Source organism: Pelodiscus sinensis, chromosome 1, assembly GCF_052426305.1.
Source record: "Pelodiscus sinensis isolate ZL-2025 chromosome 1, ASM5242630v1, whole genome shotgun sequence".
Lineage (NCBI taxonomy): Eukaryota > Metazoa > Chordata > Testudines > Trionychidae > Pelodiscus > Pelodiscus sinensis.
The window spans coordinates 142,119,753-142,145,545 of record NC_143052.1 but is presented as its reverse complement, the minus strand read 5'-3'; the positions used below and the strand labels follow the sequence as shown (position 1 = coordinate 142,145,545).

The window sequence follows — 25,793 nt, the reverse complement described above, 5'->3', positions numbered from 1 at the left end:
CTTGCCATCTGTCCTAGGAATTAGCTCCTTCTGCTGGCAGGGGTACCTTCCCTCAGGTGGCGTTTCCCCTCTTTCCTCAATGCCCCAGCATCCTCTTCAGGACACTGCCCTCCAGCACTGCCCATGTCAGTCTCTGAGCCCCCCTTCCAGGGGTTCTTGTTTCTTCAGCAGGCCGTTCTTCAGGCCCTGCAGTCTGGGGATTTGCTCAGCCAGAGCTCCCCTAGCCCTGCCTCCCCATAACCCTGCTCTAGTTCCAGGGAGCCTCCTACTCCCCCAGCAGCCAGGCTCTCACTGCCTTCCTGGGAGCAGCAGCCCATCCTCTTATATAGCTCTCAGCTGGGCCCTAATCAACTAATGCAGCCTCAGCTGGGGCTAAACTCCCAGGCCCCCCCCTCCCTCCAGGCTGGGATTTGCCCTTAAAGGGCCAGTGCAGGGCGAACGCCCTGTCACAGCAACATAGAATAAAACAAAGGTATTCCATGTTTTGGTTGTCACGTATTTTGATTACTTGGCCCCTTCTAGCAATGCTTGTTTTCTGTTTTCTCCCTGCTCAATACATTATTGCACCAAATATGCACAGTGAATAACAGTAAGTTAGGGTAGATTGGTAAATGGGTGTAGAGAAGAGAAAGCTGAGGGGATTAGCATAAAGATTGCAATGTGTGATCTGTGGTGTGTTAGCTGTACTAATGGTAAGGGATAGAGCAGCAGATAATGGAGAAGCAGGTACAGTAAACTTCCAATAATTCGGCACCTTTAGGACCCAGGGGGTGCCGGATTAACAGATATGCCAGACTATCAGAAGGGGGGGCTATGAGGGGTCTGGGGTGGGGTGGGGGGATGCTACCCCAGACCCCCTCATAGCCCTCCCTTCTGATAGTCCGGCTCTGCCCCAGGAGTCCCCGATTCAGCCGCTGCTGGTCAGTTTCAGCAGCGGTTGAATCGGGGACGCCTGCAGCAGAGCAGCTGGGGTGCTGCTGGGTTGATCCAGTAGCGCCGACCCTTGGCGCCGCGAGACCAACCCGTCAGCACCCCAGCTGCTCTTGGGGACCAACCCAGCAGCACCCCAGCTGCTCTGCCCCAGGTGTCCCCAAGTCAGCTGCTGCTGATACTGATCAGCGGCTGACTCCAGAAAGCCAGAGGAAGAGCTGCTCTGCCCCGGGCTTCCTGGAGTCAGCCCTGGTCAGTTTCAGCAGCGGCTGAATCCGGGACAGCTGGGGTGCTGCTGGGTTGGTCCCGCAGCCTCGAGGAGCAGCGCTACTGGACCTACCCGGCAGCACTCCAGCTATTCTGCCCCCTGCTTCCCGGATTCAGTGCTGGTCAGTTTTAGCAGCGGCTGAATCGGGGAAGCTGGGGGCAGAGCAGCTCCAATGGTCCAGCTGCCCAGAGCACTTCCGGGTTCCTGATGGTGCTGGACCATCAGGAGTGCCGGACCAACAGATGCCGGACCATCGGAGTTTTACTGTACATACTAGCCAATGGTTTAATATTTAATTTCCTTAATTTTGTGAGTTTGAGCAGATAATTGCTTTTCAGTGACAATATTCTATAATGTATATTCATGTACCCTTTCTTCATCTTTGCTTCTCTGCTTTTGTGTATGTGTGTGATCCTGTCTATATAAAAACAAACCAGTATGTAATCTGATCATGCAATCCTGTACTCAAGGAGAAATATAAAATATTAACTAGGCTGAAGGTAAAAATCCAGGGGGCAACATGTAAAATAGTTCTGCAGTTCTAAATGAATAAAAATGAAATGACCACCTGATGGCAGCAGAAGTTTAAAAATGAAAATAGCAGTTACCAGTTTGCAGTGGACACTTAGGGTGTGTCTAGACTACATGCCTCCTTCGACGGAGGCATGTAGATTAGCGAGATCGGAAGAGGGAAATGAAGCCGCGATTAAAATAATCGCGGCTTCATTTAAATTTAAATGGCTGCCCCGATCTGCCGATCAGCTGTTTGTCGGCAGATCGGGGGAGTCTGGACGCGATGCCCCGACAAAGAAGCCTTTCTTCATCGACACAGGTAAGCCTGGTTTCACGAGGCTTACCTGTGTCGATGAAGAAAGGCTTCTTTGTCGGGGCATCGCGTCCAGACTCCCCCGATCTGCCGACAAACAGCTGATCGGCAGATCGGGGCAGCCATTTAAATTTAAATGAAGCCGCGATTATTTTAATCGCGGCTTCATTTCCCTCTTCCGATCTCGCTAATCTACATGCCTCCGTCGAAGGAGGCATGTAGTCTAGACACACCCTTACTAACACCAGCTGCTAAAGGAATGAGAAGTTGGTGGATATAGTATTGTGCTATGTTGGCAAGTCTGAGGCCAGGTCTGCACTGACAAGTTACTGCATTGTAACCTGCCTACACTGAAGTTATTGCATAGTAACCTGCCCTTGGTGATGTAACTTCTGAGATGTACACATTAGGAAGGCACTTAGTGTGCACTAGCTCGACAGTTGCTGTGTTCTAGATAAGCCACCTTGGCAAGAAGCGTAGTGCTTGCTGTGTTCTGGCTATGGTTCAGCGATGGGTGGTGTGTTCCCAGCACATCTCTCCAGCTGGCCATGCCTGCTCCATGCACCAGGAGATTCCTTGCTTGGAGCCATGCTGAGGCGCGGGACCTCATCAGCATTTGGGGGGAGGAAGCTGCCAGTCCTAGCTGTGCTCCAGCCATTGGAATGATGATATTTATGAGCACATCTCAAGGTGCATGACTGAATGGGTCCCTGACTGGGATGCACGGCAGTGCAGGGTCAAAGTGAAGGAGCTGAAAAACTCCTACCACAACGTGCAAGAAGCAAACCTCCACTCTGGTGCTGTACCCACAACCTGCAGATTGTACAAAGAGCTGGGTGACATACATGGGGGCGACTCTACCTCTGCTCCAACGACCCCCAAGGATACTTCATGAGCCATGCAAAAATGGACCAAAACAGGAGGAGGAAGTTGTGGCTGAGTATGCTGAGAAGAAGTGGGAACCAGAGCCAGGGGAGGAATTGGCATCCACAGAGGCTTGCAGTCAGGAGCTGTTTTGTACCCCCAATAAGGCAAGCCCCTCGGAGGCTGTGGAGGAAGTACCAGGTAAGTGGGTTGGGTTTTGGGAACCACTCAAGCGAGGCAAAGGGAGGGTTCCAAAAAAGAGGCCTGGTTCTGTGCGTGGCTGCTACCAGCACAGGGTTGTCAGATGGTGAACAGAGCATTAATGCAATCTCTTTCGGCTCAGTAATCTGCCTCACAGACCTCATTGAAAGTGTCATGCAGCTTCTGTGCTGTGTGTCGCAACAAATTAGCTGGCAAAGCAAATGTGATATTTGACCCCTGAAGGCTGATGTTCCCTCACCATTGTGCTGTCAATTGGGATGAAGGATCATCCCTGCATCACTATGCAAAGACAAGCCACATATGCTACCAGATGAAACCCACAGTCTCGTAAAAGACCCTCCTTTGCTTTCCTGCTCACTCTAAGGCTACATCTACACTGTAGCCTTCTTCCAGAAAAGCTTATGCAAATGAAGCGTGGAATGGAATATTGCTGAGCTTCATTTGCATAATTAATTAGGGGCCATTTTTGCACAAGAGGCTTTTGCGCAAAAAGGCGCTGTGTAGACGGCTCCTTTCTGCACAAAAAAACCCCTCTTATACAAGAGCCGTTCTTCCTGAAAAAATGAGGAAGAACGGCTCTTGCGCAAGAGGGGGCTTTTGCGCAAAAAGGAGCCATCTACACAGCTCCTTTTTGCGCAAAAGCCTCTTGTGCAAAAACGTCCCCTAATTCATTATACAAATGAAGTGCAGTGATATTACACTCGCAGTTCTTGCTCACCCTACTCTAAGGGGCAGTCTATATGGGGTACTAAAGGGCATGGTGGGCGGGGTAAGGAGCCAACCATCCAGAGTCCCTGGGCACCTAGTACCCACAGCAGGGGTCTACCCCTCCCCCGCATTCACTAGCATCAATAGGGGAAGTGGAGCAATGCTGCCTCAGCTCACTCTGCTCTCCTGGTGTGTTGCTTGCGGGAGGAGTGGGACCACCCCCACACTTAGTGGCGGAAAGCGGAGGAAGGGTATGTCGAACTAGGGTGGCTAATGTAGTCATTCGAAGTTGCAAATGAAGCCCGAGATTTAAATATCCACGAGGAGTAACGGTAGTTCGAATTAGAAACCCTAATTTGAACTACCTACTCCATGCTGCCTGTAGCCGTGGGCACGGAGTCTGCACTAAGGGGGATTTAAAAATGGCGGCGCCCAGCAAGATGCAAATGAAGCCTGGGATATTTAAATCCCGGGCTTCATTTGCAACTTCGAATGCCTACATTAGCCACCCTAGTTCGAACTAGAGTGGTAGTGTAGACATACCCGGACATAGCAAGGAGAACAGATTGAGCTGGAGCCATGTTTCTCTACTTCTCCTGCCCTTGCCAGTGAGTTCCAGACCATAGTTCCCTTTAAGATGCACACCTGTGCGGGCATGCTCCTGCCCACCATCTCTGCTGCTCTGGGGAGAGGGCTAGAGGAGGGGTGAGCAAAGTGGGGAAGGGAAGGGCAGGTGCAGGGGTCAGAGAGGATGGGGAGGTGGGTAAAGTCTCGGCATGGCTGAGGAGAGTGAAAAGGGCAGGAACCAGGACTGCAAAGGAGGGTAAGGGATGGGGAGGGGCAGGAGGGTGCAGGGGGAAGGCAGTGGGAGCAGATGGGGTAAGAGGAAGGTGAGAGACATGGCAGCAGAAGGGAAAAGGGAGAGGTTTATAACTTGGGTGCTGTGGTGGCACACACCAAACAAGTGCACACATCTCCATTGTTCACAGGAGGTGGAAGAGGAGCAAAGGCAGGGAAGAGGTGGAGAAAGGCAGATCAGGTGCAGAGATAGGTGGGGTCTGTGATGGAGGGGGCTGTCCCAGCCCTTCCCCAGGTCACATGACCAGTGTCTCCTCTGTTCCCTCTCATCAGTTGCCCCGGCTGTAAGTGATAGTCATTGCCTCACATGCTGAGGCTGCTGCACCAGAAAATGAAAACAAAAGAAAAGAGAAGTGTAGCAGCTGCTCAAAACGTGTGCCTGCATGTTCCCAGCTTTGCGCCTTGACTCACTCCAGGTAATCCAGTTCTGACTCCTGACTCTGACACATGGCTTTAGCATTTGGTTCTTGACTCCTGCGCCAATTACTGTCTGTCTATTAAGTACATTCTATACCAGTGTTTCCCAATTTTATTTAGCCACAGAACCCTCTTAAACTCGAAAGAATTTCACGAAACCCCTAATAACAGTCGTATATATGGAGCTGAAAAAGTAGACCACAAATAAGTAAAGTTAATAGTAAACAAATGCTAAACAAGGTCAGGAGATCAACATTTAGTTTAATTGTACATATTTAAGAACAAAAATCACATTTAAGGTGTACAAAAAATAAAGCTCAAAAACTAATATGCATTATTTTGGCAGTTTTCAGTGCAAACAATGTTTTTTCTTCTTTTCTTGGCAAATTCTTTTTATATTTGGTTTAATACTGGAGAACTGGATTCACATATCTGGTGTGGCATTCATCTATTTCTGAATTTTGTTTTTGCTGCTGCGCAATTCGAGAACCCAGTTTGCACACACATCTGCTGGCGAAGGGTAACAACTGACAAATTGCACCTCTTGATAAAGCTGAATATTCTTGACATAAGCCACCCCAAAATGTAATAAGAGAAACTTCTTTAAATTTTTGTATTAATTGGCCGTCTAAAGCGATTTCTATTAGGTTTTCATAATCTTGCATAGAAAAACCGACTGGCTTTTCTGTTACACTTAATGGATTTTGAATCCAGTTACTGTTGTCATTTATAGTTGGAAAATACTTCATGATGTTTGTGTATAAATCACAAAGATGATCTGCAATGTCCTGGCCAGGAGGAAGGGTACAGGAGAGAGCTTGGGGAAGGGTGCCTGGCCAGGACCGTGGGTACAGGAGGGGACTTGGGGCAGGGTGTCTGGCCAGGAGGAAGGATAGAGGAGGGGACTTGGGGCAGGGTGCCTGGCCAAGAGGAAGTCTTGGGGCAGGGTGCCTGGCCAGGAGGGAGGGTATAGGAGGGATCCTGGGGCACCATGTCAGAGCAAGCTGGGAATGCGGGGTCTTGTTGGGAGGAGGGGAGTGAGTGAGGGGGATCTGGATGTGGGGTCTGGGCATGAGGGCGATGCTTACCTGGCTTGGCACCCTGCTGCAGCAGGGAAAGCTGCCAAGCAATGCACTCTCATTCCCCCAGCAAGGGGGTGGGAGAGGGAGCTCAGTTCCCCCCAACCCATGCAATAGGGATCCCAGTGCAGCTGCAGCACCAGGCCATGCCTCCCGCTGGCAGGGCTTGGGGAGTGTGTAGAAACCCCGACCTTCCACGCCAGACCAGACTCTGCTGCTTCCCCAGCAAGGTGGGGAGAGGTTTGGGAGAGAGAGAGCAGCAGCACATGGGAGGCAGCAAGCCTGAGCGCGCCCCAAGGAGGGGCAGCGAGCCTGAGCGCATCCTGGGGAGGGGCAGCATGCCTGAGCTGAGTTCCACACAGCCCCTGCCAGGGCCTAGGCTGCAGTTTAAAAACACTGAGGTCCGGGAGCGGCTACTCAGCACCTCAGACCCAGCCACCCCTCCCTCTTCCGGCAGCAAAGGCCACTGTAAAAAGCCGCCACCTGCACATGTGGAGGAGGGGGCCGTGCAGCCGCACCAGATGTCCCATGGGACAGGGGCAGTCCTGTAGGGTGAGGAGAGGGCCACACGGTGCGCAGTGGTGGAGCACCCGCAGTGGGTGATGGAGCGGCCAGAGCCGCACACTGCCAGAAACCCACCCCAGCTGGCACAGCTCTAATGGGAGCTGCCTATCGGCTCCGCAGGGGGCGGGGGAGTAGAGTTTTCTCGCAGAACCCTTAGATTCACTTCGCAGAACCCCAGGGTTTCACGGAACACCATTTGGGAAATACCGTTCTGCACCTTTGGAGGCTGGCCAGTCTCACTGTTCAATAATCTATATATTCAAAGTTAAGAACGTGATTCTATGAGCAAATCTAGTAAACATTCGGTGTGTGACAATATATCCCTTTTATAGTCCCATTTCTGCTGTGTTCCACTTCCCCTTTTCTTACGTCCTATCTTCATCATATCTCTGGGATCCCTTGAATCGAGTAAGATTTTCCCTTGGACGCCTATAACTGATGAGTGCGAAGATGATAAATTAGGCTTATTCTGGCAAGGAACACTCTATGACAGTCTGCACATGAGGTCTTGATATCTCCACTGGCGCCAATACAGGCTCAGGCACACTCCTTACATTAAGCTCTATGATCTATTTCATGGAGACAACGCTTGATCTCAAAGTGTTGGGCACCATTCTTGATGGTATTCCTCTAGGTTACCTGATCCTCCACCTGCCTCTCCCAGGTGTCAGTGTCAATGTTGCACTTTTCCAAGGTGTTCTTAAGGACGTCTTTGTAGTGCTTCCTCTTCCTGCAATAAGACCTGGCCTCGGTCCTCAGCTGAGTGTAGAAGATGTGTTTAGGCAAATGTGTGTGAGGCATCATAGCTACCTGTGGGCGACTATTGCCTCAATGCTACTGGAATCAGCCTCTGTGAAGACACTAAAGTTAGCCCATCTGTCTTGCCATGTGATGCCCAATAATCTCCTCAGGTACCTTTGGTGGAATTTCTCCACATCTGTAATATGACGTCTGTAAGGGGACTCTATATAGCAATGTCGGGATGTGTGATGGAGCGTGCCCGCCCCGCACAGGAGAGGCAGTCCGGGTCACGCTTTACAGCCAGCAGCCCGGGGTGATTTCTCCCTGCCCGGGCTGTTCGGCCGCCGCGCGCCCGGCCCGACTGAGGAACATGGTGCCCAGCATCAGCGCGAAGCTGCCAGGACGTCCGAAATGTTGCCGCAGCAATGCCAAGAGCTGCGAACGCTGGGGGAGGAGCCTCCGGGGGCAGACGGGGTCACAGCCCTGGCGGGACTTTTAAAAATGGCGCCCGCATTAGAGAGAGGGGGAAGGAGGAAGAGAGCCTCCTCCTCCACAGGTCCTGGCAACAGGGACGAAAGACAGGTCCGCAGACCAGGAACCATCCTACCCAACAGACCAAATGCACCTGTGGCCCCCGGGCTTGCGGTAAGGAAACCGTCCGGGGCCTCGGCTGCGGGGTAGCCCCGGGAAGGGCGGGGAAGATGTCGGCCCAGGGCAGAGCCTGGATGGGCTGGTGGGCTGACGAGCTGCGGTCTTGAACCCCGTCAGCCGGGCAGGGTCTCTCTAGATCCTAGCCCAGGCCCCCCTTCCCCTCCCTTCATACCAAGGGTGTGGAAAACGAAGACGGGCCACACAGCGAGAAATAAGTGGATTTAATTAACTGCTCGGGGGAGTGACACACGGGACACGTCACAAGATGGTGGAGAATGTGGGCACTGAGGCGATCCCGCCCCTGAAGTAAGGGGCTGGAGGGGTAAGCTTCACAAAAAAAAAACAAAAAAACAAAAAAATTCTTGAGAAGGAGAGGGAGAGGGGAGCTGGCTGCGGAATTGGGTGAGGATTAACCCAGGGTTTTGTTTTACGGCGTTGCCGGAACAGGGGTTGTAACCCCGGCGTCATGCCCAGACATAGACCCTGCTCAGTTTATGGAGTGGGTAAAGGAGAGTCAAAGACAGAACCAGTAACAACAAACCCTGTTAATGCAGCAACTAGCTGCACAGCAGCAGGAGCAGCAAAAGCAGCTGATCTGGGATGTGGCCGAACAGATGAAGGCACAGCAAGAGCAGTGGATGCGACAGTACCCACCCGTGGTACTGCCACCCGTGAACCTGCCAAACCCAGAGGAGGAAGGGCCGTTGGAAGAGGGGGAACTAACACGAATCCCCATCTGATTGATGAAGATGGGACCCCGAGGCATACCTGGCTACCTTCGAGCGAGTGGCCACGGTAGCACAGTGGCCGGAGTCCCACTGGGTCACACTACTGGCCCCATACTTGACAGGCCAGGCGTAGATGGCATATCAGAGTTTAAATGACCAAGAAGCCCTCCATTATTATAAACTTAAAGAGGCCATTCTAGATCAGATGGGCATTTCACCGGAGACCTATCGGCAAAAGTTCAGGGGAGAGCCCTATAATGCCGACACCTGTCCGAGGGTCATCGCCCAACGGTTGAAGGAAGCTGCCTGGTGATGGCTAGAGCCGGAACAACATACAGGACCCCAAGTGGCAGAACAGATCATCCTCGAACAGTTCGTGAACATCCTACCGATGGGTGGCCAGCGCTGGGTACGCCATCACCATTCATCCACCCTCACGGAGGCCATAGAATTAATGACGGATTATGAGGCCGCCGAGCGGGGAGACGTGCGGGAGCGGGGAAGAAACCCCCCCCCCCAACAGCGCACAGACCCAGGGAAGGGAGCCCGGGGGAAGGAGAGCCCCGAAAAGGAAGGGTGGCGAAAATGGATGGGGCCAACTTGGCCAGGGAACCCACGAGAAACACCCTCGGGCCCACCGGGGCATCAAGGTGACCCCCTGAGGGGACCCAGCAAGGTAACACCGACCCGGGGAGCTTGTTTTTGCTGCGGCCAAGAGGGGCACTTCGTGAAAGACTGCCCCTATATGGATTGCTCCTACGCCCAGGTATTGACGGGAACCGAGGCCGCACCGGACGGTGAGCAAGGTAGGATCTTGAGGTCAATAGGAATAGAGGATAAAACCGTATTGGTACTGGTAGACTCCGGCTGTAGCCAGACAATTATAAGGGCAGATTTGGTCCCGGAGGAGGGCCCTAAAGGCCCGCCAGTTTGGGTACAATGTGTCCATGGCGACATGCACCAGTATTCTACTACCTGGGTTCAAATTACAGATGGAGGCCACCAGGAATGGTGCTATGTGGTAGTTGCACCCAAGCTGGTATACCCGGCCCTATTGGGACGGGACTGGGTAGGTTTTCGTAGAGCCCTTACGGCATGGAGGGGAGCGGAGCCCCTGGAGGGAGCGGAGAGTATGCTGGGGGTCTGCCGGGACGACAACCAGGAAGCAGAGGCTGGGATACCCCAGGCATTGGAACTCTTTGATGGTGACTTTCTTCAGGAACAGCGCGAGGACTCCTCCCTCTGGCATGCCTGGACCTCCACCCGAGAACCGCAGGACGAGGAAGCCTCGCCGGCAGAGGGACCGACCGGCCCACACTTTGAGGTATATGCCGATCGGTAGTACCGAGTAGAAAAGGACCGGGAGGGGCATCCGGGGGTTAAACAACTCTTAGTGCAGCAACGGTATCGGTCGCGCCTCATGGAACTGGCCCATGCAAAACCCTGGGCTGGCCATCTAGGGGCAGAAAAAAAGATACAGCGAATTATAAGATGCTTTTATTGTCCAGGGGTTTTTCGAGAAGTGCAAGAATTTTGTGGGTCTTGCCCTGAATGTCAAAAGGTGGGATCCTGGGGGGTGCCTAAAGCCCCCCTCGTGCCCCTGCCGGTGGTGGGGGTACCCTTCTCGAGAATAGCCATGGATATAGTGGGACCGCTAGACAAATCACGGACAGGACATCAATACATCCTGGTAATATTAGACTATGCGATGCGGTACCCGGTGGCAGTGCTCCTACGGAACGTGCACACAACGACGCTGGCCACGGAGCTAGTAAAAATTTTCGCCCGAGTCGGGCTCCCAGAAAAAATCTTGACGGATCAAGGGACCAACTTTACCTCCAAACTAATGAACGAGCTCTGTAAGTTGTTATGAATTGGGAGGCTGAAAACAGCAGTGTACCACCTGCAAACAGACGGGTTGGTGGAACGTTTTAATAGGACGTTAAAGGAAATGCTGCGTAAATTTGTGGGGCAAGAGCCAAAAGATTGGGATACGTTATTACCCGCCCTGCTGTTCGCAGTTCAGGAGGTACGCCAGGCATCCACCGGGTTTTCTCCCTTTGAATTATTGTTTGGGAGGCACCCCCGGGGGATATTGGACATCATTTGGGAGAACTGGGAGGAGCAGGGTACCCGAGTAAAGGGGTCTATACAGTATATATTAGAGCCCGGGAAAAGTTACACAGGTTGGGGGAATTCGCGAGGGCGAATCTGAAACATGCGCAGGCGACGCAAGCCCATTATTATAATCGGGGGTCCCGGTTGCGGGTTTTCGAGCCAGGACAGCGAGTGCTGGTATTACTCCCCACCCCGGGCTCGAAGTTAGTGGCCAAATGGCAGGGACCCTTTGAAATCCTAAGGCAAGTAGGGGAAGTGGATTATGAGGTAAAAGTGTCCAGCAGGCGAAGGGATACCAAAGTATACCACATTAATCTACTGAAAGCCTGGAAGCAACGCGAGGCCTTCCTAATAAACCCCATACCCCCCGACCCAGAACTAGGCCCAGGGGGAGTAGCAGGGAATCCCCTTAGGGACTTTCCAACAGGAGGCGAGCTCGACGAAGGCCAACGGAGAGGCCTGGAGGCGGTGCTCCAAACCTTTACGGATGTTCTAACAGAGGAACCGGGACAAACCACCCTTATCCACCATCACGTCGAGACAGAACCCCAGAGAAGGATATGCGACCAGGCACGACCTGTGCCCCGGCAAATGTGGGATATCACGCAGGAGGAATTGCAGAAAATGCTTCGCTGGGGGGTAGTGGAGGAATCCTTCAGTGAATGGCGCAGTCCGATAGTGCTGGTCCCGAAACCCGATGGGTCAACGCGGTTTTGTATTGACTTTCGCAAAGTCAACGCCCTCTCGAGATTTGATGCATACCCCATGCCATGGGTGGATGAGTTATTAGATCGGCTGGGGGGAGCTCATTATTTATCCACGCTAGATCTAACCCGCGGGTATTGGCAAATCCCCTTATCACCGGCTTCCCGGGAGAAGACAGCCTTTTCGACCCCGTTCCGGCTATATCACTTTACTCGGATGCCCTTGAGGTTGCATGGGGCGGCAGCTACGTTCCAGCGCCTCATGGACCGAGTACTGAGAGATCAAGGACAATGGGCAGCGGCCTATATTGACGACATAGTCGTCTACAGTCAGACCTGGGAAGAGCATCTGCAGCATGTGGAAACTGTCCCGCGAGCCTTGCGAGAAGCTGGTCTCACCGCGAATCCTCGAAAATGCCGCTTCGGCGAAAAGGAGGTAAAATACCTGGGTTATGTAGTGGGCCGGGGGCAGCTACGCCCCATGGTAGAAAAAGTAGAAGCCCTGAGAAGTTACCAGCCCCCAAGGACCAAAAAACAAGTGCGACAGTTCCTCGGGCTAGCAGGGTATTACCGCCGATTCGTTCTGAACTTCACAGCAATAGCTGCACCGCTAACAGACCTAACGCAAACCGTGATGCCCCAGAAGGTGGACTGGTCTTCGGAATATGCGGAAGCGTTCCAACGGTTAAAAGAAAGTCTTAGCCGGGGCCCTGTATTAGCCCAACCCGATTTTAATCGCCCTTTTACTGTCCAAACAGATGCCTCAGAGACGGGAATCGGAGCGGTCCTATCACAAGGAGAAGGAGAAGAAGAACATCCGGTGGTTTACATCAGCCGTATGCTGTTCCCGCGAGAACGCTGATATTCGACGATCGAAAAAGAGGCGCTAGCCGTAAAATGGGCATTGGACATGCTAAGGTACTACCTTTTAGGGAACCGGTTTAGGGTAATCACCGATCATGCTCCCCTACGCTGGATGCAAACAATGAAGGACTAACTCCCGGGTGATGCGGTGATATTTGGCCCTACAGCCCTACGCCTTTGAGGTGGACCATAGGCCCGGCTCACAGCATCAAAACGCAGACTTCTTCTCAAGACGGTACGAGGAGGAGTCGGGGGAAGAGGGAGACAAGTTAAACGGGGTGGTGTGTGACGGAGCGTGCCCGCCCCACATGGGAGAGGCAGTCTGGGCCGTGCTTTACAGCCAGCAGCCCAGGATGATTTCTCCCTGCCCGGGCTGTTCAGCTGCCATGCGCCCAGCTGACCGAGGAACACAGCGCCCGGCATCAGCGCGAAGCTGCCAGGACGTCCGAAATGTTGCTGTGGCGACGCCAAGCGCCGCAAACGTGGGGGGAGGGGCCTCCGGGGGCAGACGGGGTCACGGCCCTGGCTGGACTTTTAAAAATGGCGCCCACATTAGAGAGGTGGAAGGAGGAAGAGAGCCTCCTCCTCCACAGGTCCTGACAACAGGGATGAAAGACAGGTCCACAGACCAGGAACCATCCTAACCAACAGACCGAACGCACCTGCGGCCCCCAGGCTTGCGGTAAAGAAACCGTCCGGGGCCTCGGCTGCGGGGTAGCCCCGGGAAGGGCGGGGAAGATGTCGGCCCAGGGCGGAGCCTGGATGGGCTGGTGGGCTGATGAGCTGCGGTCTTGAACCCCGTCAGCCCGGCGGGGTCTCTCTAGATCCTAGCCCTTAGGGCCCTGGGCTGGGGCCCATGAGTTGGGGTGGGCCCGGGCCCCCCTTCCCCTCCCTTCACACCAAGGGCGTGGAAAACGAAGACGGGCCACACAGCGAGAAATAAGTGGATTTAATTAACTGCTCAGGGGAGTGACACGCGGGACATGTTACAGGATGACTATGGCATTGTAGACATTTCTGCTATGGCATTGTAGACATCAGATGACTATGGCATTGTAGATGTCACGGTCATCAAAGACTCACCTCCATAAATGTCCATAAGCCACACTGGCTCTGGAGATTTGGTGATGGATTTCATCATCAATGTCAGCATTGATGGCCAGATAGTTTTTGAGATAGGAGAAGCTGTTGACTTGGTCTTCCACCATGATGGTTGGTTCACCCATGTAACAGTATGGCGGGTTGTTGGCTGAAAGAGAACCTTGGTTCTCTGTATATTGAGAGTTGGTTCCAACCTGTGGTAGGCCACAACAAAAATGTCAGTGATGGCTTGGAGACCATCTTTAGAGATGGCACTGGCCTCGGTGTTATCAGCATACTGAAGTTCTATCACTGACATAGTTGTGATCTTGGACTTGGCTCTGAAGTAGACCAGATTGAAAAGGCTACCATCCATCCTTTAGGTTATTTCAACTCTGCTTGGAAGGTCATCTCCAGTAACCTAGAGCATGGCTACCAGAAAGATATTTAAATAGCATAGGTACTATCATACACCCTTGTTTGACTACAGCCCTTATGTCAATTGGTTCAATTGTGTCACCATTCTTAAATATCACAGCCTACATGTTGTCATGTTAGAGACATAAAATAGTGACGCATTTTGGTAAACAGCCAAAGTGTTGCAGGATCTTCCAGAAGGCCTTGCGGTTGACAGAGTTGAATGTTTTAGTCAAATCAAAGAATGCCATACACAGAGACTAAAGTTGCTCCCAACAACTCTCTTGTATTAGGCAGGCAGAAAAAATCATATCGGTCATTTCTTGCCCTGGTTGGAAGTCGCATTGAGACTCTGGAAGGACTTCTTTAGCCAGTGGAAGGAGATGGTGACATCTAAGGATGTTAAATTTAGATCAATTGGATAATCGAATAATTGATGCAATTTGCTTCAACTATTTGGTTAGTCGATAAGAGCGCCTCCATCTTTGAAGTGTAGCAATAGCTCCGGGGCTGTTGCTACACTTCAAAGGTGAAAGCGCTGTGGCAGCTTTCAAAGTTTCAAAGTGGCAGTGCCACATAGAACCATGGAAAGCAGGGGAGTCGCTATGTGGTGCTGTCACTTCAAAACATTGTGTGCAGCCCTGGCCAGATAGGGACTCCCAGCTGGCCCCAGGCTGCACATGGTGTTTCAAAGCAGGGCTGCTGCTTTAAAGCACCCTCTCCGCAACCCCTCCCCCCAACCTTGCTGCCTCTTTCTGATAGAGGCAGCAAGCAGGGGGGTGGTAGAGGTGGGGGGTGGGGCGTGACTAGTCAAGTAGTGTGTCAACTATCTAATAAGCATTTGCTTATTGGATAGTCAACTAGTCATTCACATCCCTAGTGACATACTGTTAATAGATCCCACAAGATGAATTAATTATAAAGATTAGAAACAGGTGAATATGGTTTAATTTTCTTTACAAGGATGGAAGATACAGAGCAGCAGCAAAGCTAGGTAGGCTGGCCTGGAACCAAAGAGAGCAGCAGCCGAGTGCAGGGACTCTGGTGTGGGCCTTCAGCAACCAAAGGTGAATGCAGTCCATCTTGGTCAGGTGGCAGAGCTCCTAGAGCAGCCCAGGCAGCACTGCCTGTCAGCATCCTTGGCCTTCTCCACCCCAGAACAGCTAACTAACTGTGATTGGGGAGGAGGGGAGTGACCCCCACACATCAGCACTCGCAATGGCCAAAGGGGGACTAATGTTGGCACCTGGGGAGGGTGGGAGCCTTACATCACATACATTGTTAATTGATGGAGTTCCCAAAACTATTCTGTTTTCTTCTTCCTCCAGCTGCACACAGCTCCCTCTCAATAAAGTTCTCTTAGTTGCAACCTCTGGACTCCAGTGGTAAATAGTTACCCATTCGGGTACCCAAAGCGGAGACCTCGAGCCAGTGCTAGTTAAGTCTTTAAGGAAACTCAGAAAAAATTGAATCTGGCTCTTTTCTTTTTGCTGTGGACCAGACCAGGCAGAATGGTTATATGAAGAAGAAAAACAGACAGAGATATAAAGCTATGTGTACTAAGTTAATGGGACTGGTAGCTAGTTGTATCCTGTAGTGGTAGAATAGGGCCATATGTGCTTGGGTTTCAGCTGCTATTAACTTTTTTATTAGATGCTATCGCTTTGCGGCTTGCCACTAATACTGTATTTTACACTGAAAAGGTGGAAATGAGGGGAAACAAGTGGTGGGAAAGAAACCACTTTCTTCCTTGTCTGTGTGTCTTGCTGATGAGCAGCTACATGCTGTGGTTTCTGCACCTGCAATTTACACTTTCAGGGGTTTAATCTTCATATTAATAAACTGAGGGAAACATTTTTATATGGCATTTAAATCACCTCTGGATCTTCAAACCCCAACACCACAGATGTTTCCTCCGTATCCCCATGCAGGGGGGTTTGGGGCTGAGAAGAAGTGGGGTGGTCTGGATTAGTGGATATATAACTATTAAGAAGTAGTGATTATGTAGTGAGTTATATAACTCCCCTTTGCATGTTTTAACATGCTTTACAGAATATACAAACTAAATCGATAAAGAGGTCTCTTTACCCTGTCCCCCTGCAGTCACTTCTGGACTAGAATATTGCAGACATTAGACAGGTTTCAAACCAGCCCTACAAACCAACTTCATACTAGGAGAAGCCTAGGAGAATACTAAATCCCATTGATGTGATAAAGAGCTTTAGGCAGAAGGTAATTATCAAAGTCGGAATTAAATCACAACACTTGTAAGTGCCAGGGTATCTCTAATCATCCCAAAACGTTACAGATAGAATTTGATGAAATTTTTCAGCCAGAATATTTTTCTCAAGAAAAAAAATACAGATTAGACTTGTCAGATATGCAGTCCTCCTCTAGGGACCCTGCGCTGCTGTGGCCAGCAAAGGCCCTCAGCTTCTCCAAAGAGGGATCCCTGTGCAGCTCCATCTGACATTCTGCTGCTAGGCTGGAGGGTTCAGCCCTGGAAAGATGTGCCTCAGTTACCCCACCTTGGGCTGGAGGTTCTGTCCTAATTCTGTCTAGCTCCACCCTTGGTGCTCCACCTACCCCCCTCCCCCATTTTGGGAGGTTCTGCATCCCTCTCTGGCTTTGGGTAAGGACTGGGGCACTTTGAGTGCCCTCTGGCCAGTTCACAGATTGTTACTCATTAGCACCTCAGTGGGTAGCTGATCCCCAACTTTCTTAGACTCCCATTTCAGGTGTGTCCTTGCGTCAGGCATCTTGACAAGGAGTCCGAACACTCCTCTCAGGATTTGGTAGGCATTGAGCACTAACTGGTCTGGGTCACCCACCTCCGGACATGCCAGTGTCAGCTCTGCACCCATGTCCCAGAACCCCCTGGGGATTGGCCTCCCCTGGCATTCTGGGGCACCGTGTGCTGGGCTTCCTGGAGTTGCTACTTTGAGGGAGTCTCCTGTTAATTCCCCTTCCGCGTCTCCCTCCTGCTCCTGTTCTACTGGACATAAACTCATCCACCAGTGTCCCTGCACTACACAGATTTTTGGGCTTCCAGTGAGCCAACTACACCTTTAGGTCTGGAGGGCAAATGTCCTACAGCTGCTCTATTCCCACCAGCTTATATACATCCTCAGCTGGAGAGGCCCAGCACCCTTCCCCCACTTGTGGAGATATTCCCCCTACAGTTTGGCAACCTCCTTTTAGGTGACACCTGGGGTCTTGTGCATACCCCAGAACCATGTCCTGTCTGCCTGTGGGTCAGTTCACATGTCAGCACCCAGGCCTGCTTGATCAGCTCATAGTCCTTGGTCTCAATCCCATCCATTTGGCTGAATGCTGCAATGGCCTGGGGCCCTATCAGGGGATCAGACAGCGGAGCCCATCTGTGGGGTTAGTCTGGGGCAGATCACAAGCCCTCTCCAAGGCTGTGAGGCAGGCATCAATATCCTCCCCTTCTTTCACTGGGCAGCAGCTTGGAGTACAGTTTCCCCCCAGTGCTGCCATCTCCACTTACCCCTGGGCAGGTACTCTTGGCCCATCTCCTCTCCAACTTCAGCTCATGCTTCTGCTGCTCTGCACGGTCCTCTCGCGCTCTCTCTGTCCACCAGTCTTTGCTTCTCTGGGGAGAACTCGGATTGGGGGTCCCCTGTGCTGACTGGGGAGTCAGGTCTGATAGAGTCCTGGCTGGTACCCTGACTACCCCATGGATATTCTCCAGCTCTCTGAGCATCCCTGGAGCCCCACTGGGATCTGGAGCCTGTAGCTCCAACTGGTCAGTCTCCATGAGCTAAGCCATCAGCTGCTCCTTAGTGAGCCTACCCATGCTCAGCCCTCCCCCTACACAGACGTACCAGGTCACTGTTATGGAGCTGGTTATAAGCCTCTTCCTTGATGATTCCTTCAATATCCTTGTTTCTTGCTGGCAGCCGCTCACCCAACAGGGTGCACCCCAAACCATCCCCTGCTACCACATTGTCACAGCTCACAGGTCATGTCCACACTTGGTCTGTTGGTCACTGGGTGGAACCACCAACAGTGTGACTGCCTCTTCTTGGGGAGTCCATTCTCTTCCAGGGGTTCCTCAACTCCACCTCCTGGGCCAGCGACTCTCCTGTCTGTGCCCTGGCCCCCCTCAGGGGTCCACTCCCTCTGGACCCCCGGGGCCTCCACTCCCAGAGGAAATAGTGCAAACTTGTTCTCAAGACCAGAGTGACTCTCAGCCACCATAAAAAGAGGAAGGTTTATTGAGCTTTGAATGCAGCAAAGGATCCCTCAGGCCTGTAAGCCTGTCCCTTCCTCCAGCCCAGCATGTCTGAGTCTCCCCTGCAGCGAGGTGGGCTCTGCTTGCTCCCTCCCTGTAAGGTTTAGAAATCCCTTTCCTCCAACTGAGCCTCTAATATCTCCTACAGCAGCCCCTCCCCTGTCCATTGTCTTCTATCCAGGCAAACAGGGTCCCCTGGGTCCCTCTCCTCTCCTCCATCCATTGTTCTCCTTAGCTGGAGCCAGCTGGGCAGGTCACAGAGCTCTCCTCTCTGCACCCCATAGTCCTCCCTCTGGCCAGAACTGGCTATGCCCTCCAACCTGGGTCTCCCAATCACCAGTCTTTGAGGATCCAGTCTTGTGCTGCTCCCTGTAACAACAAACTTCCTCTTCCCTCACCAGTAAACACCCAGGGACACTGAGGGTTCCCCTTGCATGTAACCCCTTTAAATCCGCACAAATCCCCCACGTCATCACAGGCCCTTTCCAAGTGTGGGGCCAGTGTGGCAGTGCATTAGTATTCCTGGTACTGAAGCTCAGAAACATTTTTCCTTTTGATCAGGCACTTCTGACAGATCATATGCACTGCCATACACAGCTTCCTCAGCCCCCAGTTTTCTCATTGAACCGTACACACACGTGGGTTTACCAGTGTCCACAGTGAGCAGAAATTTCATGGTGATCAGTGGAAATTCCCCACAGATTTCTCTACTTCCTCATCCAAACATTTCTATAGCCATGTCTCCAGGATAATCCTGTTTCACCAGTCACTGGCCTGCAGTTTAGTGGCAGCTGCAGACTCTACAGTTTAGTGCTTCCCTTCTCTATGCCAGCATTGGGCAATAATTGTTTGCCAGGGGCCTGGCCCTGGGACATGCTGGAAGGGGCGGGTCCTGAAGCAGAAGGGGCAGGGCCAAGATACTTCGCTGGTTCCCCACCCACAGACCATGACTGGTCTGGGGGCAGGAGAGTGCGTGAAGTCTTTGCCCCTGCCAATCAGGTGTGCTTGGACCTCACAGCTTCCCTGTCCGTCCCCCTCCCTTTCCTGTTGCTAATGGCCAAGGGAATGCTGGGAAATGCAGTCCTTCCCCTGCTCCAGGGCCAGCTCTCTAGGCAGGGAACTGACCAAGGAACTGCAGCTGCCAGGGTACCTTGGACTCTTAGCTCCCATGCTGTATCCACATGCTGCTCTGTGCAGGCTGCCACAGCGCTGGGAGAGCGGAGGAAGTAACTGAAGCTTCTCCAGAGCCTGGGCCTGGTACCACCTGGTAAATCCTCCACTGGTGCTAGGGAGGAGGGAGCTGCTGCAAGTGGTTGGTGTCCCATCACTTTTCCTCACAGAGGTGACACTTGCTTTGCAGTTTTTTTTAATCTCTTGGCCACATGTTCCCTGGAAAGCTGCCCAATTCATTTCAGGACAGACGCATCAAATCTTGGTAAAAGATTTTAATAAGGAAAAAGGAGAAATTCAACTGAAGAAATTATATGAATAAAAAAGCAGGAAAATTCCACACTGTTTGATCAATGAAAAAATTATAGAGAAAAAATGATAAAATGTAGCAATTTTTCCTAGTTTTTTTAAATTATTGTTTCCTGCAATTTAAGATTCTCTGAATAGTATTATGTCACCAGGACAGAGCCGAGCTCTTCTCAGAGAAAGTAGCTGATCATACAGAATTTGCGGTCTCATGTTCTACTTTATCTAAATGCAGTTATTCCTTTATTAATTATCCAGGGAGGCAGTCTTCGGATTCTTCATCGTCTGAGTCACGGAGAGGTTTGCCTTTCACCAACCCAGAGCCATTTTCACTTCTTAGTGCGTGCAGATTCTAACCTGCAAATATTTGATTAAACTATATTATATATATATATATATAATATAAAATATATCAATATAATTAATTTACTCATTCTATTTTAGATGGAATCATATAACAAGGCCATGCACCCTACAGTATGGATAAGATGTTATCTCCTCTTTTTTCTTCCAACTGGGCCCATAATGAGTTTTGATGTGTTATATTTCTGGTCATCTCAATAAACAATTGGTTTGAAAACCCTAGTAAGGTTTGCTGAGTGACAAATCTTATGCGTCCTGTCATGTATAAAACTCAAGCAATTAAAAGCAAAGGACTGAGTATAATAAGTAGATCACAGGTTTAAGAGTAAAAGAGAGGAGTTGGCTTCTTGGTTGGGGGCTACTGGCAGACCGTCCAATGGGAGGATAAAACCAAGGAGAACTGCAGTAAAGAACCTCACCATCAAGAAGCATTTCAGAGAAAAAGTGAAGAGGATGGCTCAGAGAAGCACCTTTATTCTCCTGACAAGAGCCTGTCCAAGCTTTGGAAAACTTTGCAAAATAGATATGGGCAGTTTGTATACATTGTCAACCTGTGACATTTAGAAAAATAGAACTCATCTGCCAGGAGAATACAGCACCACTGAGCAGAAAGGTTTCCATAATCCCAGTGGTTAGGCAACCAGCCAAGCCTAGGACTAGACCAACTGGATGTCTAATAATGACAGCAAGTTTTCAAAGACCAATTCTACTTCTTTTCTGAGGACTTTTCTGCACGATGGATGCTACAGTGGCATAGCTAAGATACTAAACTATGCCATTATAGCACCATAAGGTAGATGTTTCCTAACCGATTAAAAGATTTTCTACATTGCTGTAGGTACTCCACCTCCACAAGCAGTTGTAGCTAGAACAACTGAAGCATTCTTCTATGGATCTAGTTTAGTCTACACTCATAAGTTAAGTTGATATAGCTACAGCACTCAGGTTGTGAATTTTTAGATGATTTAAATATAATAATCTAAATTTTAAGTGTAGATCAGGCCATGGTTCCCAGACTTGGGTGTCTAAATCCTCAACAGAGAATCCAAGGGAGGCCCTGTGAAAATTCCCCTCTATCTAAAGAGGAAACCCACTTAGAAGAGTGTGGAATTTCAGAGGACTCTCTACCACACATTGCAAGTTAGGCTATGCAATAGGGGCAGATTTCCAAGTGCTCTGCTTGCTACAAACCTCTGCTATTCCAGGTGTCTTGAACAGAGATTATCATTGGTGCTGAATTATGTGGTGAAATTTGTGGTATGCTCAGTAAAATGAGAAACACACCTCACTTTTGATCCAAATATGGATGGAAATCTACCTTCAGGAGCTGAATGGTCAGTTCTCATTCCACAGGAGCAACTGTCAGAAAGAATCCTGGAGGGAGGTTCCAAAGAGGATGGAGAGAGGCTGTTCTCAGTAGTGACAGATGGCAGAACAAGGAGCAATGGGCTCAAGTTGCAGTGGGCGAGGTCTAGGTTGGATATTAGGAAAAACTCTTTCCCTAGGAGGGTAGGGAAGCACTGGAATGGGTTACCTAGGGAGGGGGTGGAATCTCCTGAGGTCTCTTCTAGCCCTATGATTCTATGACCAGCAGGAGGCTCTCTTCTGTCACACAGAAATATCTTTTCCTGCTACTGCTTCTCTGTTAGTTAGCATGCAACCTTATATGAAGTTCCTGTTAACCAGATTCAATACAATTTTCAAAGTACAAACCTGAGCAGGTAACTCCAGCATCTTCACTGTGTTTGCAGTTGTGCTGGCCCCAGCCTCTGGAAGAACACTTCCGGAGATCTGACTCATTCCCAGAGCAGTTCACATCATCCAGCCAGATCTGCCCAGCTCCTTCCCCATAGTGAGCAGACCCAGTTGCTCTGGTGGCCTGTCCACATCCCAATTGTTTGCAAATGACACTGGAGTCCGACAGGTCCCAGGAATCATCACAGACTGTTCCCCAGGTGCCATTGTAATAAATCTCCACTCTCCCAGAACAGCGACTTGTCCCATTCACCAGCCTGATCAGCCAGGTTTCTGTAAAAATAAATCTGAGCTGTTAATTCATCATAGTCCCTAGTGGAAAAGAGTAATATTTGGCAAAAATTCAGAAATAAAATATCTGAGGTAGCATCACTGATATCTTCATTAATTACTGAATTTGCCATCTCATATGTGAAGATGTTACTATCTATCAGACAAGTCTCCTCTTCTACATACTTGGCACGTCTCATCCCCACAGGCACTGTTCCTCATTCAAATGCAGGGGGATTATAAATGAGTCAAACCCCACACTCATGAGACTGGCTTAAAAACATGACATAAAAATAATAAATCACATTATCTTCTGCCTGTCTTCTGATTTAAGTACATTGTGGGTAAGGCAAACACAAAGGAGAAAGCAGTTTTAAAAAAAAAAAAAAAAAGTTAAACTGGCTGTGACCCAGAGGGAGGGAATCATTTGTGGATCACTATTCTGTGGCACCAACTCTCATCAGGTTGACTGTGCTCTGTATCTCACACAATGTTATCATGATACTTATCCAAAAGGCAGCAGGCAATATATCACTAGACAACTAATAACTAACTCGATGATTAATACTCCCATGTGATGTGTGTACAGTTAGCCTACAAAAATTATACAGATGTACTGGAAATATGTGACTAAAATGTGTTTAACCAGGCATGTCAGGGGAAGTTAATAAATAGATTTTTTTTCCAAAGAAAAGGGGCATACAACCCTGAATGTGGCCAAAGACAATAGGCTAGTCATTTATATGGGAGACTGAAAGAAGATAATTTGCATTGCAAAAAATCACAAGTGGGGAAAAAGCCAGCAAATTGTCCACACCCGGAAGGGGCAATTAATTGTATCTTACGATACACTTCAGAAGAATACATCTCAAAGATTTACTGGATAGTAAAGAGAGGAGGCAAGAACCCCTAAATTATCCTTCATCTAGGCCTGATAGCCTAACCTCCCTGACCTGGCTTCCAACTGAGAAGCAAAAAAGCACCTCACTCATACTCATGTCTCCAACCCCACCGAGGAGGAGGGGGTAGAAGAGAGAGGGAAGTAGTTCCAGGCTTCGGAGACTTGCCATGCATTGGATCAAAGTAAGCCAGAGGCTAGATTTGGCCTGCCGGCCATAGGTTCCTCACCACTGATCTAAGGTGTCAAAGAAACCAAGAGCTTTGGGCTCTGGGATTGGATCCCTGGCTAATAACTACTTTTTATCCCAATTCTTTCTATTTTGTATAACTCAATTAGCTATTCTTTGTTACTAGACTTCATCTTGTTTTATTTCATAGACAAGCTAACAGGTAAATGCTATATACTGGCTCCAATTAAATTTTGCAAATTTGCTTTTAATTTTAAATTGTGACATTAAACTCCATATTCTTTATGAAAATATGCTTACGATAGAATATTACCTAACTGAGAAATGCTTTATGCAAGATGGCTCATGTTGCAAAGGTTGTGATTTACTGAATGTAATTATCCCATTTGTATCATTTCTGTATCTGAAACTAGGATTGCTGACCATGTCAAAGGTGCTACTTTGGTTGACACCCACTATTAGCCTTCAGGTACAACAATGAAAAAGCCAGACAGGGTTGGTGGCCCATTAGCAAAGCAATAGGCTGTGAAAGAGATCTGTCCTCCTGAGGATGCTTGAGACAGCAAAATGGCTGCCATAGCCCTGCAGAGACAGGGTCCAGGTCATCTGAGACTGGACACTCCTCTCTCCTTTTGGAATGCCAGTGGTTTTCCACTGGGAGACAAAGCATTCCTGCCTTACACAAAAGCCATATAAGGTAGGGGAATGATATCATCATGGTTCCCTTTTATCTCTCCACCCAAAGAGGAAGACACCTGGAAGCAAGAACTGAACTAGGGGAAGAAGAGTTAGTCCCAAGCTGGAAGGGTGTCCAACTTATAAGTAATCATACATGAGGTCTCATGCTGCAGGCTGGTGCAGCTGACTTTCACGACTTTCTGTAGCCTACCTGTAACAACTGCTAGGGTGAGAAATTATTATTTGCAACTAGTTTCTTTATTTGATTAATCAATCTTAGTTGGCATGCTTACTCTTATTTGCTTAGTAAGAGAGGAGACAGATTTCATATGCATTTGTAGGTTTGGACTCCATGGGAGGTGAACACCTGACTGATGAGGCAAAACCCTAAAGCTGATTCTTCCCAAAGCTGAGCTTAGTGTCTCCCAAGATGGGGGCAACCTGTCCCATAAATGATTTTAAACAATTAGTTAAATATTATTATTATTTAAGAAATATTTAAGATGTTTTTCTTGTAAAACAAAAATATTTTGCTTCTCATTTTCCCAGGACAATCTTAAGATTACTTAAAATATAATGCGCCTTAACTTTTCTCCCTTCCCTTTTCACTAAAATTATGGCTTTTAAATTTCTTGCCATGGTAACAACCAGTTTTAGTGATACAATTTCTCCACATTTCTGCGTTGTAGCTGCCACCAAAACAGGTCAGCATCTCATGTGTTCCAAAGGTTCTCCAGGACTCTACACACATTCTTTGGAGGGAAAATTCAATTACCACTGCACACAGACTCTTCATTCAACAGTGATAGAAATGTAGCCATGTTAGTCTGGTGTAACTGAAGCAAAATGCAGGACAATGTAGCACTTTAAAGACTAACAAGATGGTTTATTAGGTGATGAGCTTTTGTGGGCCAGACCCACTTCCTCAGATCAAATAGTGGAAGAAAATAGTCACAACCATATATACCAAAGGATACAATTAAAAAAATGAACAAATATGAAACGGACAATTTAACAGTCTGCGGGTATGTCTACACTACAAAGTTAGTTCGAACTAACAGAAGTTAGTTCGAACTAACTTTCCTAGGCGCTACACTAGCGCTCCGCTAGTTTGAACTTAATTCGAACTAGCGGAGCGCTTAGTTCGAACTAGATAATCCTCATTTTACGAGGATTAAGCCTAATTCGAACAAGCTAGTTCGAATTAAGGGCTGTGTAGCCCCTTAAATCGAACTAGTGGGAGGCTAGCCCTCCCCTGGTTTCCCTGGTGGCCACTCTGGCCAACACCAGGGAAACTCTATTGCCCCCCTCCTGGCCCTGGACCTCTTAAAGGGGCACGGGCTGGCTACGGTGCCCGTGCCAGGTGCAAGCCTGCCAGCACCCAGCCAGCAGACCCTGCACCTGGCACGGATCGAGCCAGCCACCTGATGCCCCCCAGTCCTCCCCCTCTTCCCGGGACCAGGCTGGCGGCTCCCGGGAGCTTGCCCGGGACCGCAAGAGGCGTGCACCCGCCTGGGCCACACAAGCCTTTGCACTCTTTTCTTAGGGAGCAAGGCAGTGTTGCCGACTATCACAATTTCCTCTTGAGTCTTGTGATAACTAATGTTTTGTTTAAACACCAGCTCCTGGAGGCAAGTGATTCCACTCCATTCCATGCTTTCTTTAAAGAAAGCCATTCATGTTTACAGAGAAAGCCTGAAACTGAAAACGGTGTGTATCCAAAGACTCAAAAAGAAGAAAGCGTGCACACACACGCACGCACACACACACTCTCTCCCCCCCCCCCCATACTGGTAATGAGAAGCCCCTGACTGAGAGGAGAGAGACACTCCACATGTTCCCCGTGTACAACAAAGCCTATGTGGA

The 25,793-nt window shown here is 49.7% G+C and overlaps 1 protein-coding gene across 1 annotated transcript in view; it reads right to left on the bottom strand.

Moving 5' to 3' along the window:
- Positions 1 to 19,727: 19,727 nt before the first annotated feature.
- LOC102455180 (scavenger receptor cysteine-rich domain-containing protein DMBT1-like) overlaps positions 19,728 to 25,793 on the bottom strand; it is a 93,199-nt gene continuing 87,133 nt past the window's right edge. The window contains exons 26-27 of the mRNA XM_075903235.2: positions 21,850 to 22,164; positions 19,728 to 20,130 (exon numbers count right to left, since the gene is read on the bottom strand). Coding sequence (XP_075759350.2) covers positions 20,126 to 20,130; positions 21,850 to 22,164 — 320 coding nt within the window. The 3' untranslated portion in view covers positions 19,728 to 20,125. The remainder of the gene's footprint in view (positions 20,131 to 21,849; positions 22,165 to 25,793) is intronic.